This window comes from Delphinus delphis, chromosome 11 (assembly GCF_949987515.2).
Source record: "Delphinus delphis chromosome 11, mDelDel1.2, whole genome shotgun sequence".
In the NCBI taxonomy this organism is placed as follows: Eukaryota; Metazoa; Chordata; class Mammalia; order Artiodactyla; family Delphinidae; genus Delphinus; species Delphinus delphis.
In genome coordinates this window covers 26,251,541-26,270,636 of record NC_082693.1, presented here as the reverse complement: position 1 = coordinate 26,270,636, position 19,096 = coordinate 26,251,541, and the positions used below count along the sequence as shown (strand labels likewise).

Below are 19,096 nucleotides of genomic sequence, written 5' to 3'. Positions count from 1 at the left end.
TGAATAATGTGAAGTCAGAGGAAAGGGCAGGGTAAGAGAGCCATAGTCTTGCGAAGAGCAGAGTTCAGGGTCTAATTCCTGTTGCTTTATCAGCCGCTGATTGTACCTGCTGGGAGAGCTGATAATATCAAATGAGTACAGAGCTGGGGAACTGGAGCGCCTTGGCTACTTTACACTGACCTGGAAAATGTCAGGATAAATTACGGAATGGGTCGAGGAGGGGAAGTTGGTAATTGAAGTCCTTTTAGAAGTCTCAAAGCTTTGTGGATATTGAGTATTGTTCCCCCCCTGCCCCCTTCACCATTGAGCTGGCACGAATTCAGTGAGGAAGGATGGCTTGTGAATGGGGCTGAGGGCTGGGAGAAGGATTCAAAGACTAGGATCTTAAAATGAGATTGGCATCTGCACTTGTCACAGTTTAAAACATGTTGATGGTCCAGATCGTCGTGGGAAATGATTTCAGAGCGCCGTTAACCTTTCCCAAAGCTGCATTTCTTTTTTTAAAAAATCAGGATAGGTAGCATCCCGTTTAGAAAGCATAATCCTGCTCTGCGGCTTTGCCTCTTGCGGGCAGGTGGAGGCCAGGAGCCGCGTGTGTGGGGTCGCCCCCGCGCCGCAGCCCCCGCCGGGGGGCGGGCACGAATCCCGCCAGCCCTGGGCTCTCCCTCCGAGCCCGCTGCACGCGCGCGCACACACACGGCCGAAACGCGCGCTCCCGCCCCTCGCGAGCGCGCCCTCCTCTCCGCGCCCCCGCCCCACGCGCCGGTCCTCCGCGCCCCCGCGCTCCCACAGCCCGAGCGCCGGCTCAGCTGACCCGCGGGCGCCAGACGCCGTGGCTCCCAGCTCGCGAGTGCAGCTGCGGCGGCGCGGGCCTCTCACGGCGACACTCCGCCCCCCCCGCGCCCCTCCCCCACCCCGCACCGACTGCGCGCGAGCTCGCGGCCCCTTCCCCGGCGCTGAGCGAGGAGCCAAGCTGCGGTGACGAGCGGCGGCTGCGCGGCCATGGGCGCGCCCGGGTCGCCCTAGGGCGGGCGCGCGGAGACCAAAGCCCGAGCGGCAGTCTCGGCCGCGAGCCCTCTCGGGAGGCGGCGGCGGCGGCGGCAGCAGGAGCAGCGCAGCCGGGATGAGCGGGAGCGGCGCGGCGCCTGGCCCGGGCTCGGGCTCCTCCCCGGCCGCTTGCCGTTTCGCGCACTACTTCGTGCTGTGCGGGATCGACGCGGACAGCGGCCTGGAGCCCGACGAGCTGGCGGGTAAGGCCGGGCTGCGGTGGCGCGGGGGTCCCTTCAGGGACGCGGGGGGTGCTGCGGGGACGCTTGGGAGGCGGCGTGCGGGCTCCAGACAAAGTCAGCTCCCGGCGGCGCCCGCTCTCTGGCCGGTAGGGCTCTCGGGCGGCGATTAATGACATTGTTATTTATTCCGCGTGCAGGGTGCGCTGCTGAGCCCGCGGGCGCCCGCCGGGGGCTTTTGCCTGACGGGCGCGGGGTTAGGAATAACGGGTGCGGGGGCAGTGTCGGGGTCGGCCCCGAGGGCACGGCCCCAGCCCGGCGCGCCGGCCCCCTCGCCCGCAGCTGCCCGCGGAGGCGGCCGGTGAGTCACCGGGCGCATTAACTCCAGGCCTCTCTGTGCTCCTGCGGCTCCCGCCCGCTACCCTCCACCCTCCGCCCCGGCTGCGAAGTTTCAGCCTCGGCACGTGACGTGGCGCCCCGGCCCCCTCGGGGAGGGGAGTTGGAGGCCGCGGGGTTCGCGCCCACCCAGGTGGTGGTGGCCCGTGGGGCGAGCACCGGGCGGGAGGCTGGTTGTACTTCATCCCTGACTGTTCCCGGTCTGCGCCGCCTCACGCCTCGGGTTCTGCGATGACCGTCGAGTCACCTTTTGGAATCCTGTCGGTTTGGCAGTGTCACCGGAGCTGGCGACGATCTTTGAACGCTCGGGTCCCGGCACGACGCTTTGTTGACACCGCTTATACTGTTCCGAGTTTAAGTAGTTGGATATTTCCCCTCAGTTGGGTGCACCGAGTGTTGCCGCCTGGGTTTTCCTGGAGGGGCATTGGCCCGTCCTCTTGACTCAGTTGGTGGCGCAGTGCAGGACTGAGCTGGGGAACCGACGCTGGGAAGGGGGGCTATTAAAGGATGGTGGTGGAGGGGCCGGGGGTGAGTGCACAGTGTCTGGAGGAGGCCGGGGAGAAAAGGCTGATTTCATTTTTCATGCCTGTGTCTTTCTGCTTGCCTTCTTGGGATCTGAATCTGGATTTTTTTTTTTTTTTTTTAATGGGTGAGATAAGTGACATCTACCGCTTGAACTTTATCTGTGTCAGTGTTAAACACTTAGGTCATAGCCTTTCAGAGCAGCTTCTTTTGGACATAGCATTCTTGATTGCACCAGTGTGTATTTTTCTTTTCTTTTCCTTTTTGGAGGGGCGGACTGGGAAGAATGTATTAAATAATAAACAATAGTAAACAAAACTGTTCAGCCTTAAGATACAATACCCAAGTGACCTCTTAACCTAAGTGAATATCTTAAGTCGGTTTCGCAGCAAAACATTTTCAACAAAAACTATGTCTAGTTTTACTTAATTTTATTTTTTGAAAAGAGAGAGGAGTACCAGGTTTTCTCTATGTGTAATTATATATTCATGTTGTTTCTTCAGTTAAGATTTCATGTACATATTAAGAATGGCTTTATTAAGGGTTATGGAGTTAGAAAAAAATGTTTGCAGAGGAATTTGGAGAGATTCCTCTTTTGGGATTGGTGAAGGGATTATTTTATGTTTCTAGAATCCCTTTTCCCCTAAACATCTCCCTAAGCATTTGTGGCACTGAGGCTCTTGGAGACCTTCTGTCAGTGGCGACTGATGACTGGAAAAAGCCTGTATTTTTTTCTTCATCAAGTCTGTATGCCTAGTAAAGCTAAAACAACACCTGTAAGTGTGGCCTGGGACTCTTTAGGCATAGTGCAAATGGCTTTAACAAAACTAAACAGTAAAAAAACTTTTAATGCTTTTTTTTAAGGCACAAACTGGCTTCTCCTTTTGCAGTACTATGGGTGAGTGTGGGTGTTGTTTGAGATTTCTGCCCCTCATAATACTTGGTGTTTTGAGGTAACAATTTTGTCTGATAATATTTTCATTCGTTCATTCAGCAAATAGTTTTGAAAGCCTTTAGGTGTAGATTGTGTTCTAGGCCCTGGGCTCAGCTGTAATCAAAGCAGTCAAAAAATTCCTGCCATCATAGAACTTACATTCTAGCATGACGAAATAATAAAAATATATAGTTTGTCAGAGGTTAATAAGTGCTATGAGGAAAAATAAAGCAGGGAAATGATGGTAGGGCAGTGCCAGCAGAATGGTGAGACTTGTGGGGTCGTAACGATTTTAAATAAGATGGTTAGGGAAGGCCTCACTGATAAGGTGATATTTGAACAGAACCCTAAAGGAGGTGAGGAAGCAAGCCATGTGGATTGTCTCAGGGAACAGCATTGTAGGCAGAGGAAACAGCACGTGCAAAGACCTGAGGTGGAAGGGTGCCTAGTTTTGCAGGTAACAGCAAGGAGGCCAGTGTGGTTGATACTGAGTAAGAGGGAGGTTAGTAGATATGATCATTGAGAAGGGGTAGGGGAGATTCTGTAGGGCCTCATAGACAGACTTCTACTCTGAGGTGGAAAACCATCTCACTGGGTTTTGAGCAGTGTAATGAGATCTGATGTACCTTCTGAAAAGATGGCTGTGGCTACCATGTTGACTGGAGTATATCAGGGGCAAGGATAGAGATGGACCAGTTAGGAGGCTCTTTTTCACTGTTGGAGGTGAGAGTTGTTGGTGGCTTGGACCAGGGCAGTAGCCGTGAAGTGGTTAGAAGCTGGATATATTTTGAAGGGAGAGTCAGCAGGACTTGCTGATGAATTGAGTATGGTATTCATACTCAAAGAAAGTGATCAGAGATGACTCCAGGGTTTTCTGCCTAAGCAATTATAAGCACCTTTATTTACTAAAATTGGAAGACTGATGGAGAAGCTGGCTGGAGAAGATTAGTTTAGCTTTGGACATGTTAAGTTTGAGGTTCCCGTTAGACATTCAAATGGAGATACCAAGTAGGCAGGACATATTTCAGGGGTCTGAATTTATTTTTAGATATGAATCGAAAGCCATGAAATTGGGTGACATCACCCAGGGAGTGGGTGTAGATAGAAAAGAGGATTGAGTCCTGGAGACATTCCAACATTCAGAGGTGAGAAGGATGAGGGGAAAACAACCAAGGAGGTTAAGAAATGTGACCAGTGAAGGGCTTCCCTGGTGGCGCAGTGGCTGAGAGTCCACCTGCCGATGCAGGGGACATGGGTTCGTGCCCTGGTCCGCGAAGATCCCACATACCGCGGAGCGGCTGGGCCCGTGAGCCATGGCCGCTGAGCCTGCGTGTCCGGAGCCTGTGCTCCACAACGGGAGAGGCCACAGCAGTGAGAGGCCCCCCCGCCCCGCCAAAAAAAAAAAAAGAAATGTGACCAGTGAGAGGAGAGGAAACAAGAGAATGTAGTATCATGTTCCAGCTAACAGTCTTCTTAACTGTTTCCACAGAGTTACATTTAAGGATCAGGAAACAAGGCCAGTGAGTTAGGCAAATTAGTCAGAAGGTTGTTTCTGTTTTGCTGCATTAATTTCAAAGTTAATGATAGTTAAGTTTCTATTTTACTTTTCTGGAGCTGATCCATTTTTATCACACTGTTTCTTAGCAAGTTGTCACCCTGCCTGTAGAAGATCTTAATTGACTTCTATTAAACGTAAATTCTACCAATTGCTTTATAGACTTTTTCTTAACATATGCATATTCCTAGAACTCACACTGTGCAGGTGGTGGGACATTGTTATCAAATGAAGGACACAAACCATATGATGAAGTAACAATTAAATAGACTGAGACTTTATGAGAAATGAGACCTTTACACTCCTCCAGTAAGGTGCTGCTTTACCAACAATGGAAAAGACTTCTTTCATCTCAAATAGGTCTTTTAACAGCAGAAGATAATTTAAATATATATAAATTTAAAATATTTTAAAATGGAAGACCTAGAAATTTTACGGAGATATCTCTCTCTATGTATACTGTTACAGCAGTATTGCCTATTGTCCTTTCTCTACCATGTCTTAGCTGTTGTGCTTCTCCTACTCACTGTATGTTTTCAAGATGTACTTTATCCGTAAACAAAATTGTCCCTTAAATGTTAAAGCAGAAATGTTTAAATTTCTCTTAATGTTAAAGAAAACAAAAAGTTTCAAACTGATTCTTTATTGCATAAAGAAGAAAGGGGCTGTAAATAGAAGTCACTGGAATTAGTTGATGTGAAGGGAAGAAGGTGTCATTTTGAAATTTTCTTTTATGTCTCTCATTTCCTCCAATACCTAGCTGTAGGAATTTATGTGGCTTGATTTACAGCACAGATCTTTCAGGCAATGGAAAAGTGAAGGATGTGGGGCTTCCCTGGTGGTGCAGTGGTTAAGAATCTGCTTGCCAGTGCAGGGGACACGGGTTTGAGCCCTGGTCCGGGAAGATCCCACATGCTGTGGAGCAACTAAGCCCGTGCGCCACAACTACTGAGCCTGTGCTCTAGAGCCCACGAGCCACAACTACTGAAGCCTGTGTGCCTAGAGCCTGTGCTCGGCAAAAAGAGAAGCCACCGTAATGAGAAGCCTGCGCGCTGCACGAAGAGTAGCCCCTGCTCGCCACAACTAGAGAAAGCCCATGAGCAGCAACGAAGACCCAATGCAGCCAAAAATAGATAAATAAATAAATTTAAAAACAAAAAACAAACAAAAAAAAAAGAAAAATGAAGGATGTAATTAGACCTTTATTTAAGTAACATAAATATGCGAACCCCCAAGAAGGAAAAGCCTTTGCCTCTCTCTTTCATAGTACCTTATACATAGTACATAGTGTTTAATAAGACTTACACATGAGTCTACAAATTGTGTGGTGACCAGAATATTCTTAAAGCTTTCCCATGGTAGCTTGGATTCAGTACTGCTGATAGATATGGAAGTCTGATGGGTGAGCACTGCCACAGACCTTTGTTTAGAAATCTTCCTTGGTGCCTCCAGCTGTTTATTTTTAGCCTTGGTGTCTTGGCTCTGGTTTCCAGAAGAGTTTAGAGGCAGTGGAGACCATGGTCTAAATTCAAGTATAAAATTTAGTTGAGACTGACAGTATCATGCCACAGTAGTGCTGGAAAGGATCTTAGACATCATTTAGAGTGAAGAAACCAAGGCTGAGAGTTTAAGGTCTTAGAGATCACATTTGACCAGTGCAGGCACCAGACTAAAGCCTGTTTTTTGGGTTTTTTTTTTGCCTTGTCTCGCGGCTTGTGGGATCTTAGTTCCCTGATCAGGGATGGAATCTGGGGTCTCGGCAGTGAGCGCTGAGTGAGTCCTAACCACTGGACTGCCACGGAATTCCCAAGCCTGTTTGTTCTAATACACAAAGCTCCATAGTTATTTAAGCTCAGAAAAAAGATGAGGTTTACTCAAATTGCAAGCATTTCAGGATTGCCCTTAATCCAGACTGAATGTCAGTAGTCAAGTCTGTGCTAAAGTCTTTTAAAAACTGCCGCCAGGTGTACGGGCGTGGGTGGGGTAGGAGCTTCCTTCATCTGACTACATTGGTGGTGCCTCAGTTGTTAGCCTTGTGGACATCCCTGGCCCGCAATAGATTATGTTTGGGAGTTTGGAAGGTCTGACCTGGTAACTGGGAGGCTGGGGAAGGAATAATACAAGGATCAATTTCCATTCTAATGGGGCCAAAGAAGATTCAAGGTCTGGTTGCTGTGGTATAGTGATAACTTGATTTTAAAAATCCACTGGGAGGGACTTCCCTCGTGGTCCAGTGGTTAAGACTACGCACTCCCAATGCAGGGGGCCTGGGTTCTATCTCTCGTCAGGGAACCAGATCCCACATGACACAACTAAGAGCCCACGTGCTGCAACTAAAAGGTCCCGCGTGCTGCAACTAAGACCCGGTGCAGCCGAATAAATAAATATTAAAAAAAAAAAAAAAAGTTTAAAAAAATCCACTGGAAATAAAATTCTTCATGGTGAAATTGGCCCAGCAGTGAGAGCAGCTAAGTCCCTGTGGTAACCCTAGGGCTCAGGCACCTGCTGCATTGGTTAATGCAGGACCTTCCAGCATAGGGAGCTCAGAAGACCAGAGAAGACAAGATGGATAGGGAGAGGGGAGGAGGAAGGGGCATAAGTGTCTTTGGAGGAGGAGAAAATAGTAAGAGAAAGGGGAAGAAAGGGGACGGGAAGAGAAGAAGAAGGCTGGAGGAGGGCAAGTACATAATATCCACTGCTAAGGAGTTGAGACATACTGTTCTGAAATTCCTGAGTATATCCTTTTGTTTGCATTTCCACTTCTGGTCACAGACACTCTTGGAGTAATAGAAGTTAGTCATAATTTCCATGGAACTCCATATGGAAGAAAACATTTTCTTCTTCTATAATTTGTTAGAGGGTAGAGGTGGTTCCTACATAAGGTACTTTAGTCTTCTATACTTCAATTAAAAAAAAAGTACTTTAGGAAACAAGTGTTATATGTCCAGATCCTTAACAGTTTTGATTAATAGTGACCTAAATTTTGTTTTTGGTAAAGCTGTAACTACTATTATGCTTTGGATTAATTATTCAATTTTTTTTAAATGAATTTATTTATTTTCGGCTGCGTTGGGCCTTCGTTGCTGTGCAGGGGCTTTCTCTAGTTGTGGTGAGCGGGGGATACTCTTCATTGCGGTGCATGGGCTTCTCATTGCGGTGGCTTCTCTCTATGTGGAGCACGGGCTCTAGGCCTGCAGGCTTCAGTAGTTGCGGCACGCAGGCTCAGTAGTTGTGGCTCACGGGCTCTAGAGCACGGGCTCAATAGTTGCGGTGCACGGGCTTAGTTGCTTCATGGCATGTGGGATCTTCCTGGACCAGGGATTGAACCCGTGTCCCCTGCATTGGCAGGCAGATTCTCAACCACTGCACCACCTGGGAAGCCCCTAATTATTCAATATTAAATGCTTACAGTGTGCCAGGTTGAGGAGTATATAGGTGACACTCACTGTTCCGAAAAAATCTACAATGAAATAGCAATAATAAAATAACATTTATTTAGTACTTTCCACATGCCAAGCACTGGCATAATACTTCATGATTATTACCTCATTTAATCCTGACAACAACCTTAGGAAGTGGCACTATTTTCTCTATTTTCCAGATGAGGAAACAGGCTAGAGAATTTAAGTACTTTACCTAACTTCATATAAGAAGTGAGAAACCTGGATTAAAATCTGACATGATCCATCCATGCTCATAACCACTACATTTGCTGCCTCCTTAGTAACATATACTGTATCACACAGATTATAAAATCTACCAGTACTCTTCATGGATAACCTTATAATCAAATGAGATTATTTTTTAAACTCCTCTGTAGAGGAAAGATATTAAGAGGGAGAAGACTGGTCTTTATGATCTTTAAGACCTGACTTGACTTGTCTCTTCTTAAAGGTGGCACTGCATGCATTCTATCATTCATTTATTTAAAAAAAAAAAAAAAGAATATATAATTGATTTACTTTTGTTCTTTTCTTGTGGTATTAAATTTTTAAAATATCTTTATTGGAGTATAATTGCTTTACAATGTTATGATAGTTTCTGCTGTACCAAAATATGGAATGCTTCACGACTTTGCGTGTCCTCCTTGCGCAGGGGCCATGCTAATCTTCTCTGTATTGTTCCAATTTTAGTATACGTGCGGCCTAAGTGAGCACTACTTTTGTTTTTATTAATGTATATTTATAAAGATAAGATATTATATAGGTATAAGGCATTTACTGCATAAATAAAAATACCACTTTCAAAAAAATCTTAAACCTTTTCATTCTTCTTACTGGGTTTTATACCTGTCTTTTCTTAGCATAAATTACTTGTCCTTAGGTAAGTTTGTAGTTTTGAAGAGGAATGTTGGTTGCTTGTGAAACCATGGCTTGCGTGGCTGTCAGTACAGTTGTTAAAGCTGGATGCACAGTCAGAAGCTGAGAGTCCCATCCTGGGCCTGTTACATAGGACAGCTGTGGGCCTCAAGTGTTTTTTTGTTTTTTGGGTTTTTTTGAATTTTATTTTATTTATTTTTTTATACAGCAGGTTCTTATTAGTCATCCATTCTATACACATCAGTGTATACATGTCAATCCCAGTCTTTAATTTTTGCCAATTTGATTACTATGTGTTTCGGTGTGTTTCTCCTTGGGTTCATCCTGTATGGGACTTGCTGTGCTTCCTGGACTTGGGAGGCTCTTTCCTTTCCCATGTTAGGGAAGTTTTTGACCATAATCTCTTCAGATATTTTCTTGGGTCCTTTCTCTCTCTCTTCTCCTTCTGGAACCCCTATAATGTGAATGTTGTTGTGTTTAATGTTGTCCCAGAGGTCTTTTAGGCCGTCTTCATTTCTTTTCATTCTTTTTTCTTTATTCTGTTACACAGCAGTGAATTCCACCATTCTGTCTTCCAGGTCACTTATCCGTTCTTCTGCCTCAGTTATTCTGCTATTGATTCCTTCTAGTGTAGTTTTCATTTCAGTTATTGTGTTGTTCATCTCTGTTTGTTCTTTAATTTTTCTAGGTCTTTGTTAAAATTTCTTGCATCTTCTCGATCTTTGCCTCCATTCTTTTGCCAAGGTCCTGGATCATCTCCACTATCATTATTTTGAATTCTTTTTCTGGAAGGTTTCCTATCTCCACTTCATTTAGTTGTTTTTCTGGGGTTTTATCTTGTTCCTTCATCTGGTACATAGCTCGCTGCCTTTTCATCTTGTCTGTCTTTCTGTGAATGTGGTTTTTGTTCCACAGGCTGAAGGATTGTAGTTCTTCTTGCTTCTGCTGTCTGCCCTCTGGTGGATAAGGCTATCTAAGAGGCTTGTGCAAGTTTCCTGATGGGCGGGACTTGTCTCAAGTGTTTTTATCTGTCTCGAAGGGGTTAAGTGAGATTATTGATTTCTGAACTTACCACTCCTGTCTTCTATGGGCCTGAAATTATTTTTGAATGAAAAACTAAGTATATCGGTTTTTTAAAAGATTAATCCTAAATGATATAGAACATGAAGACTGAATATACCCCATATTTCACATGAGGACTGATGGAGTAATTATAATTTCATCCACAAGGAATGGAAAAAAATAAGTTAGTCTATGCAGTGCCCTTTACAGGAAAGGTGCAATTTTTAGTAAGCTTTTTGAAATATTAGTATCAGTTCATGGGCTCTCAGTTGTTATCTGCATGGACTCTTAGAAACCCAGAGATCCCTGTTTGAAATGACGATATTATATAATCTCTAGAAGTCTATATTCTAGCATTATGGATGATACTGCCAATTCTCCACAAAATAGCCAGTGGGATCTGAGAATAATTTTTTCCACTTAAAATTCTTCAATAGATTCCTTTGTATTCAAATTCTTTAATGGTATCTTAGTTTGTTCAGGCTGCTATAACAGAATACCATATACTGGGTGGCTTATAAACAGCAAGAATTTATTTCTCACTGTTCCGGAGGTTGGGAAGTCTGAGATGAAGGTGCCGGCAGATCGGCTGTCTAGTGAGGGCCCACTTCCTGGTTCATAGATGGCTGTCTTACATGAAAGGGGTGAGGTTGCTGTCTGATGTATCGCTTATAAGAATATGTATGAATCCCATTCATGAAGGTTCCACTCTTATGACCTAAGCACATCCCAAAGGCCCTACCTCCAATGGTATTCATCACATTGGGGGTTAAATTTCACCATAGGAATTTTGGGGAGGGACACAAATATTCAGTCTGTTCACCCTGGTTGGCAAAGCTGTTCATGATCTGCTTTCTGCCTGCCTTTCCAACCTTCTCACTCTTTCCTGCTACATTGGTTTTCTTGCAGGTTCTTAAACACAGCAAGCTGCTTCTTTTTTTTAAATTTTAATTTATGTATTTTATTTATTAATTTTGGCTGTGTTGGGTCTTCATTGCTGCATGTGGGCTTTCTCCAGTTGAGGCAGGTGGGGGCTACTTTTGGTTGTGGTGCATGGGCTTCTCACTGTGGTGGCTTCTCTTGTTGCGGAGCACGGCCTCTAGAGCGCAGGCTCAGTAGTTGTGGCTCGTGGGCTCTAGAGCACAGGCTCAGTAGTTGTGGCGCACGGGCTTAGTTGCTCTGCGGCATGTGGGATCTTCCCAGACCAGGGCTCGAACCCGTGTCGCCTGCATTGACAGGCAGATTCTTAACCACTGCACCACCAGGGAAGCCCCAGCAAGCTTCTTATCTCATGGCCTATTCATCTTCTGTTCTTTCACTAGATCCTCTTCCCCTAGACGAGCATCGTCCATTGTAAATATAATGTGAGACACGTTTGTAGTTTTAAATTTTCTAGTAGCCACATTTAGAAAGGTAAAAAGAGACAGGTGATATTAATTTTATTTATATGTCTAGGAGATTATTTCAACATATAATCAATATAAAAATTATTCATGAGATATTTTACATTCTTTTTTTCTTACTAAATCTTCAAAATGCAGTGTGTATTTTACTCTTTCAGCACATCTCAATTTGGACTAGCCACATTTCAAGTGTTTAGTAGCCACATGTGGGCGGTGGCCACCCTTTGGGCAGTGCAGCCCTACATCTTTGCAAGAGTGGCTTCTTCTCCTCGTTCAGGTCTTTGCACAAGTGTTACCTCCTCAGAGCAGCCTTCCAAGACCACCCTGTATAAAATAGTATCCTTCCTCTCCCTGCCTGCCCCACCCTGCAGTCGCCCTGCTGTATTTCCCTCACACTTATTACCACAGCACTTATTAGTACCGGACAATATATTGTGAATGCATTTGCTTGCTTTTACTTTTACTTTTTATTTGTTTGTTTGTTTATTTTTGGCTGCATTGGGTCTTTGTTGCTGCACGTGGGCTTTCTCTAGTTGTGGCGAGCGGGGGCTACTCTTCATGCAGTGCATGGGCTTCTCATTGCGGTGGCTTCCCTTGTTGTTGTGGCTCGCGGGCTCTAGAGCGCAGGCTCAGTAGTTGTGGCGCACGGGCTTAGTTGCTCCTCGGCATGTGGGATCTTCCCGGACCAGGACTCAAACCCATGTCCCCTGCATTGGCAGGCGGATTCTCAACCACTGTGCCACCAGGGAAGCCCTGCTTTTACTTTTTAATGTCAATCTTCCCCATTAGATTGTCAGCTCCTAGAGGGCAGGACCTTGTCCCTCTTGTTTAGTATTGTATACCCTTTGACTAAAATAGTGCCTGGCCCATTATGGGGACTCAGATTGTTTGAATAAATGAATGAGATAACTTGAGATGGACAAATATAGAACTTTTCCTTTTGTTACCAACAATAAAAGTTAGTATATTTGTTTTTTTTGTGGGTTTTTTAACCTCTAAAATGGACTAGAGTTTTTTTTTTTAAATGGGAAGCTTGAAATTGATTAAAAAAACCGAGAGAGTGGATGAATGATTAATTTTTTAAAAGGTGTATGTCAGCTTTGTGGAAAGCTACTAAAATTTCTTATGTCTGTAATATTTATTAGCCTAATCCTTCCCTCTTGAAATAAGGTATGATAAATAGATAAATAAAATTAATAAACTTTTTTTTTAAACACTAGTTTTATGCAAGCAAGCATGCAGATACCAGCAATGCTTTGATTTTTTTTTTTTTAAGCAAACAACATGTCTTACTTATTTATGAACTAGTGCCAAATTATGAGCACATAAATGGTGGGTAGTGTTTATGAAATTTCAGAAAGTGTCTGTACAAACGAGCACTGGTAGCTTCAGTTGTGTCTTTAGAGGAATACCTTAGGAAATTGCATTCAGTTTCCTTCTTCATGGGCATCCACATCAGTTTTGGGCCTGATCAGCCAGGACAGTTCTCTTCTATAAAGTTTAATCCTTTGTATTTTTTTTCCATTTATACTCTGTCTTTTTTTTTTTTTTTTTTTTTTTTGCGGTACGCGGGCCTCTCACTGCTGTGGCCTCTCCCATGGCGGAGCACAGGCTCCAGACGCGCAGGCCCAGCGGCCATGGCTCACGGGCCCAGCCGCTCAGCGGCATGTGGGACCTTCCCGGACCGGGGCACGAACCCGTGTCCCCTGCATCGGCAGGCGGACCCTCAACCACTGCGCCACCAGGGAAGCCCCTATACTATACTCTGTCTTTATCGTACCTTGTATAATGTTCTGTTCTGCCTAAGGCTTGACTTTTTAAGATGGCACCATTTAATAACCTAGAGATTCCCAAAATTTTCAGTATGAGGCTGTCTTCTACATTACTTTTCAAACAGAATGCAAGGATATCTGTCTTAGTGTGAGGAGGGTAAGAACTGAGAATTCTGGGAATAAAAATGGAAGTATTTTATGCACTGCTGAGACAGCACGTCATGAGCCTAGAAGAACATGAAACAGTTGCTTTCCCCTTCATTCCTGTACCTTTCCCAAGAATCCATGATTTTTACTAACTTTATTCTAAATTAAATATTGTGACTATTTTAATTAGTGGATTTCTTAAGTTAATGCCTTTTAACTTGTATAAAATGTATACAAGTTATACATATATATCATGTATATAAAAAATATATTTCTTATATATAAAATGTATAAAACTTGTATACATCACTGGTACAGAAAGTTTAATTTTGAAATAACGCTTTCTTTAAATGAACTTTCAAAGATAACGTGCTAGCACTATTAAGTCAGAAGTAGTTCCAGGAAATCACCTTTATATGATGAAGCTGTGAAAATAGTTAACATTTATTGGGCCATGAACTGTGGTTGGTTTATAAACATTGTCTTTAATCCTCACGATAACTCGAAGGTATTACTATCATCACTTTACCGGCGAGGAGGCTGAGGTTTGGTGAGTTGTTGCCCAAAGTAACAGAGACAATAAAGGCCAAAGCTGGAATTGCATCCCGGTGACCCTCCTCCACTGTGCCCTGCTGCCCCTCCAAGTCTTCCAGACCAGCTGTCCTCAACTGCTGGGTGGTGACATATTACCGTGCCTGGCAGTTGTGAGTTGGGTCACAAGTAATTATTAATAATAGTTGAAACACTGAGGTTGTAAATGGTATGTATTTTTAAATAAGTGGGATGAATTCAAGGTCTTCCCTCTAATGATGTCAGTCTCACTTACATTCCTATGTGCTTTTATTGAGTGGAAGAGAAAGAGGTGGCATTACATGCACCATACCAGCAATTGTGAATAGCCCCATACATGATGGGAAATCTATCTTGTTAATGCTACTGCCAAGCTAGTTATTGATGAGCTGTGAATAGTTTTCATATATTCATGTTCTCTTAGGAATACCACTGCAAAAGTAGTCTATTTGCTTCCCTTCCCTGTATATTTTTTTAAAAATTTGTTCATAGTCCAAGGACACACATGGGAGTATGTTTTTCAACACTTAACATTGATCTAGATTGTTTCTAGATACTTTTCTCAATTATAAAATATGACAGTGATTTGCAAAGAGCTTTTAAACTATAGAATACAATAAAAATATGAGGTAGAATTATAATTTTAGAGTTGTAGAATTTTTAAAGTTCAACCCTGCTGTGGACTAGTAGTCTGAATCCTTAGATACAGCTTGTAGACCTCTAGGTTTTAAACTGTGAAACCCAGTTTAAAGATATTTTAAATAGTTTGTTTTCTATATCCCAGAGGCCTTGTGATGTAAATCCACCTGTTTTGCATAATTGTCTCCTGCCCTGGCCTAGAGAATCCAGGTTTCTGCTTTGAAGATCATGTTTTCTTGCCTTCCCTGTCTCCCTCTTTTCTAGTACAACACACTCTCAATTTTAACACAGAAAATTATTCCTATAGTTTGAGGAAACATTCATGTAGAAGTGATATCTAAATTAAGTTTCCAATAGTCAGCATGGCACAAGTTTGCTCATAGACCAGGCTTTTGTACTTTTTTTTTTCCCCTAATCCCTTCTTCACAGATCACCCTTATTTTCATCTTAGTCCTCTTAAAACCACAACCTGCTCTTTTGGTTCTTTTTTCTATAACAACGTGGAGAAGGGGAAATAATTTTTTGGCAAAAATTTTCACTGTCATTAACATCTCATAGTGAAGAAATTGAGGTCTCATGAATCCTCCAGTTACCTTCATCCCCAGCACAAACAGGGAGGAGGTTTGTTTGTTTTTTGGGCTGCGCTGCGGCTCGTGGGGTCTTTGTTCCCTGGCCAGAGATCGAACCTGGGCCCCAGCAGTGAAAGCCCCAGGTACTAACCACTGGATCACCAGGGATTTCCCAGGGAGGAGTTTCTAATTTAATTTTTTTTAATGAATGCATGCATGAATGAATGCATGCATGAATGAATGAATTTATGGCTGTGTTGGGTCTTTGTTGCTGCACGTGGGCTTTCTCTAGTTGTGGTAAGCAGGAGCTACTCTTTGTTGTGGTATGCAGGCTTCTCATTGCGGTGGCTTCTCTTGTTGGAGCACGGGCTCTAGGCACACGGGCTCTAGGCACATGGGTTCAGTAGTTGTGGCGCACGGGCTTAGTTGCTCCGCAGCATGTGTGATCACATGCCAGGGTTTGAACCCGTGTCCCCTGCGTTGGAAGGTGGATTCTTAACCACCGTGCCACCAGGAAAGTCCAGGGAGGATTTTCTTATTTCCCACAGCTATTCAGGTTCCATACTTTCTGTTTCTAGTATCCCTTCAATTTCCTTCCTTTTCCTTCCCTCATAGGCCTTTGGGAAAACAGGGACAATCTGCTAGATCAACAATATTCTTTCTATATATTAAATTTATATCATTTTGTTTCCTCCCAGCACTAAAATAACAAGGAGAGATTGTTTCCCCGTAGGCAGATGAAATGTGAATTGTTTTGGGGGAGGTGAGCATCCCGTACTCTCATACAATTCCCTGACGTGGAAGTCCTCCCTGTCATAAGAATCAGTACCAGCATATCAACTGGAATTCCATGAGAATGAGACTTTAATAAGAATAGTTTGGGCAGTAGGAATTTAGGACTGCTTAGTAGGTTTAAAGCTTATGGATGATTCACTTCTAGGACCACAGTGTTTTGTTTTACTTTCCAGGTTAGTTTTCTTCACTGTAAGTTTAACCCTAACTTTTAAGGAAACTTAAGTGGCTGGGGTAACAAGATAACAAATTGTTTAAAAATGTTTCCCCATCTCCAATCTCAAGTGTGTCTTAATGAACTTTTGTCCAAATTTCAAAATATTCTGGCTCAGCTCCAGGAAAATGAGCTTTCGTACTTGATTCCGTTTGCTTTGTGCCATTGTTCATGAGAACAATGACTGTGATTTCACAGTTTATTAAACCATAAGCATCCGTACCATTGAGGTGTTTATGCTAAAATAGGTTATTTTGTTTAGTTGTTCTCACTCCTGTCTGGCAGTGCTTATTTTTCCATTGGCAGCCCTAGTTACAATTTTATTTTAAATAAATACATGAAAGCCTTGTGGGCTCGAATGTAAAATCTTGTGTATTCCTCACAGTGAAGGACTGACAGGCCTCGTTTACTGTGAAGCACTTGTAAACCATCTTGTCCCTGGTGGAAGGGGCCGGTGGAGAGAGAGTTAAAGTGTGCGCGTATAGAGCATGGAAGACAAAAACTTAAAACCACACCTGTTATTCCAAAATCCTCTTTTCCTGATCTCATTGATCTATCTCTTACCCTCTCTTCTACATGGAACACAGATTTTGTGGTTAGAGTGCGAGAAATGGTACAGAGATATCCAGACAAATGCCCTAGATCCTGGAGTGCCCACAGTAATTGTGCTAGAGGAGTCATTACAGGGTCTTCTGTACAAATGTCACACCTGCTAAAAGTTTAACAGAATCATGTTCACTCTTCCCTGGGATGAAATCTTCTCTAACTAGGAGTAAAGATGTAGCTTTTTCTGAATGTGGCCATAAGGCCAAGAAGTAGACATATTTTGTTGAATCATTAGAGGGCAGAGGCCTTGCTGTGAAATGTCTGTTGACATGTATGCATATTTAGTAGTTATTTCCGTGCCCCCGTGAACCCTGTTGAATAGATCAGGTGACAGCTTTTATCTGAAAGTCAGTCTTTGAGGGGCAGCTGAAGCATGGATGTATGTGTGTGAGAGATTGGTGTTTTTTTCAGTGTAGGGGAAAGAAGTAACTTCTTAAATTCCTTGCTCTTAAAAGTAAGGAATTCCTTCATAAAATTCAGATTTGCTTTGGGACTTAAAGGAAATGGTTGTATTATTTTAGTGAACATGACTGAACAGTTTTTGAATGTCTTCTGAGATAATGAGATACAGCCTCCTCTCAAGTGTGGGAACTATTTTGCACCCTGTTCCCCTGTTCCCTGACCTCTGCCTTTTGACCCTGCTGCTTTGTGTGAGATTATGGGCCTTTGAGCTTTTCACCAGTCGACCCAGGTTTCCTCATACAGAAACATAAAGCTTTAAGCTTCCTTAAAAGGTGTTCTTAGAATTGGGGAGAACATTCAGATTTAATTGTGGGCATGACTTTTGTAAATATTTTTTCTTTAAAAAATCTGCTTTTTTCTGTCCAAAGTATCTATATATTTTCTAGTAGGAACTCTAAAGTTTTGTGACTGTGTATATGACTAAATATGTTTTTTTCTTTGGAGAAAAGTGTCACAAAGTAAAGGTGTTTATTTAGGGAGAGACTTAAAATTCGAGCTTTCCAGGATAAGGGAACCCAAGAGAAACCCAACTGTTTGCTCCCTATCGTTGTTTCTTTAGGTATGAGAAGTTAAAAATCTGTATTCATAGGGTGTTATGCAAGAGCAACAAATCGAATATTTTCAGAGAGAATCAATACTTTAACCTGCTTATCTTTCAATAAGCACTTTTTAGACAAAAAGTGAGTAGGAAGAAAATTAGAGACAGACAATAGGAGATGAACGCATTTAGTTTTGCTACTTGTTTGTAGTTAATGTTTTTGTTTTGTTTTTGGACAGAGGGTAAAATTAGTGTCACAGATAAAGGTTTGCAGATTGTCTATGTATTTTATTATTGTTTTGCATATACTGTCTTCAAGTTTATCCAGAAAACTACGCATTTGCTCTGTTTTGGACATTTTAGTAGGACTTTCTGAGGAATGTGTGTTTTACACACTGTCCGAAGGCTTTATAATAATGAAGCTTTTGGACTTTTGTTTACATGGCACTTTGCTGCTACTGAATATCCTACCAGAAGTGAGGATAGGTAAAATAATTGGCTTGAAATAATAAAAGACAATAAGTGCTTTTAAAAAACGTATGTGGCTTTTAAATTATAAAAATAATATATGCTCAATTCAAAAGCTGAAGAACTGAGGATTGTATTAAGAAAACACAAGGATCTGTTATCCCAAAGGGGTGGAATTTAAATTAAGAAAAGAAGTTCTGATTTCTGGTCACTAGTTAGAAGCCAGAGTGACCATTTTACTGAGGTGTTGTGGTTAAATAAGCTGAGCAATAATCTGAGAAACACAATAAGATTTTCTTTTGTCCAAGTCATTGCCGTTGATTTAGTAAGACAGTTGTGATGATCTCTGTGAAGAATTGTTGGTTGAAGGAGTGAATGAATAAATAGTATGGAGTTGTCTACCTCAGGTGTTTACTTTGAGAGATAAAATTAAATCCTTAGTACTTACAACACAATCTTTTAAAAACCAAAATCCTCTAAGATCAGTAATTAAAATGAAATGGAAAAAGAAAGAGTAGCTTTGAATCTCAGGAGTTTAACACTAAAATGATATATTAAAATTTTTTTTTCATTTTGGAAAAGAAAGAGGAAAGCACTGGTACACAAATGAGATGGAAAGACAGAGGAAAGAGAAGCTGGTAAGCAAGAGACAGTTCAGTGACAAATGAGATAAAGTCTTGATCTCCATCTTACTGGGAATCCAATTTATTCGTAGTCACATAGCAGAATGGAAATACGTTTAGATGGCATAAGAAACCTCTGATGGAAAATCTGGTTGTCTCCCCTCAGGTTGCTGAGTCTAGAAGCAGCAGCAGACCTGACACTTGTCCCTCACAGCTCCCTTCCTGTCTCCCACGTGGGGGCTGTGTAAACATTTCAGGAGCAGTGCTGGCACTGGCCTC

The 19,096-nt window shown here is 42.9% G+C and overlaps 1 protein-coding gene and 1 non-coding gene across 3 annotated transcripts in view; one reads left to right on the top strand and one right to left on the bottom strand.

Annotated features, from left to right (window-relative positions):
* Positions 1 to 940: 940 nt before the first annotated feature.
* The window catches only part of DENND5B (DENN domain containing 5B), a 209,227-nt gene continuing 191,071 nt past the window's right edge, over positions 941 to 19,096 (top strand). For both annotated transcript variants that reach the window (XM_060024548.1, XM_060024547.1), the window contains exon 1: positions 941 to 1,250. In XM_060024548.1, the coding sequence (XP_059880531.1) occupies positions 1,124 to 1,250 (127 nt within the window). In that variant the 5' untranslated portion in view covers positions 941 to 1,123. The remainder of the gene's footprint in view (positions 1,251 to 19,096) is intronic.
* Positions 8,684 to 8,790, bottom strand: LOC132434679 (U6 spliceosomal RNA). Its single transcript, XR_009521394.1, has one exon. It is a non-coding gene; the product is annotated as a U6 spliceosomal RNA (small nuclear RNA).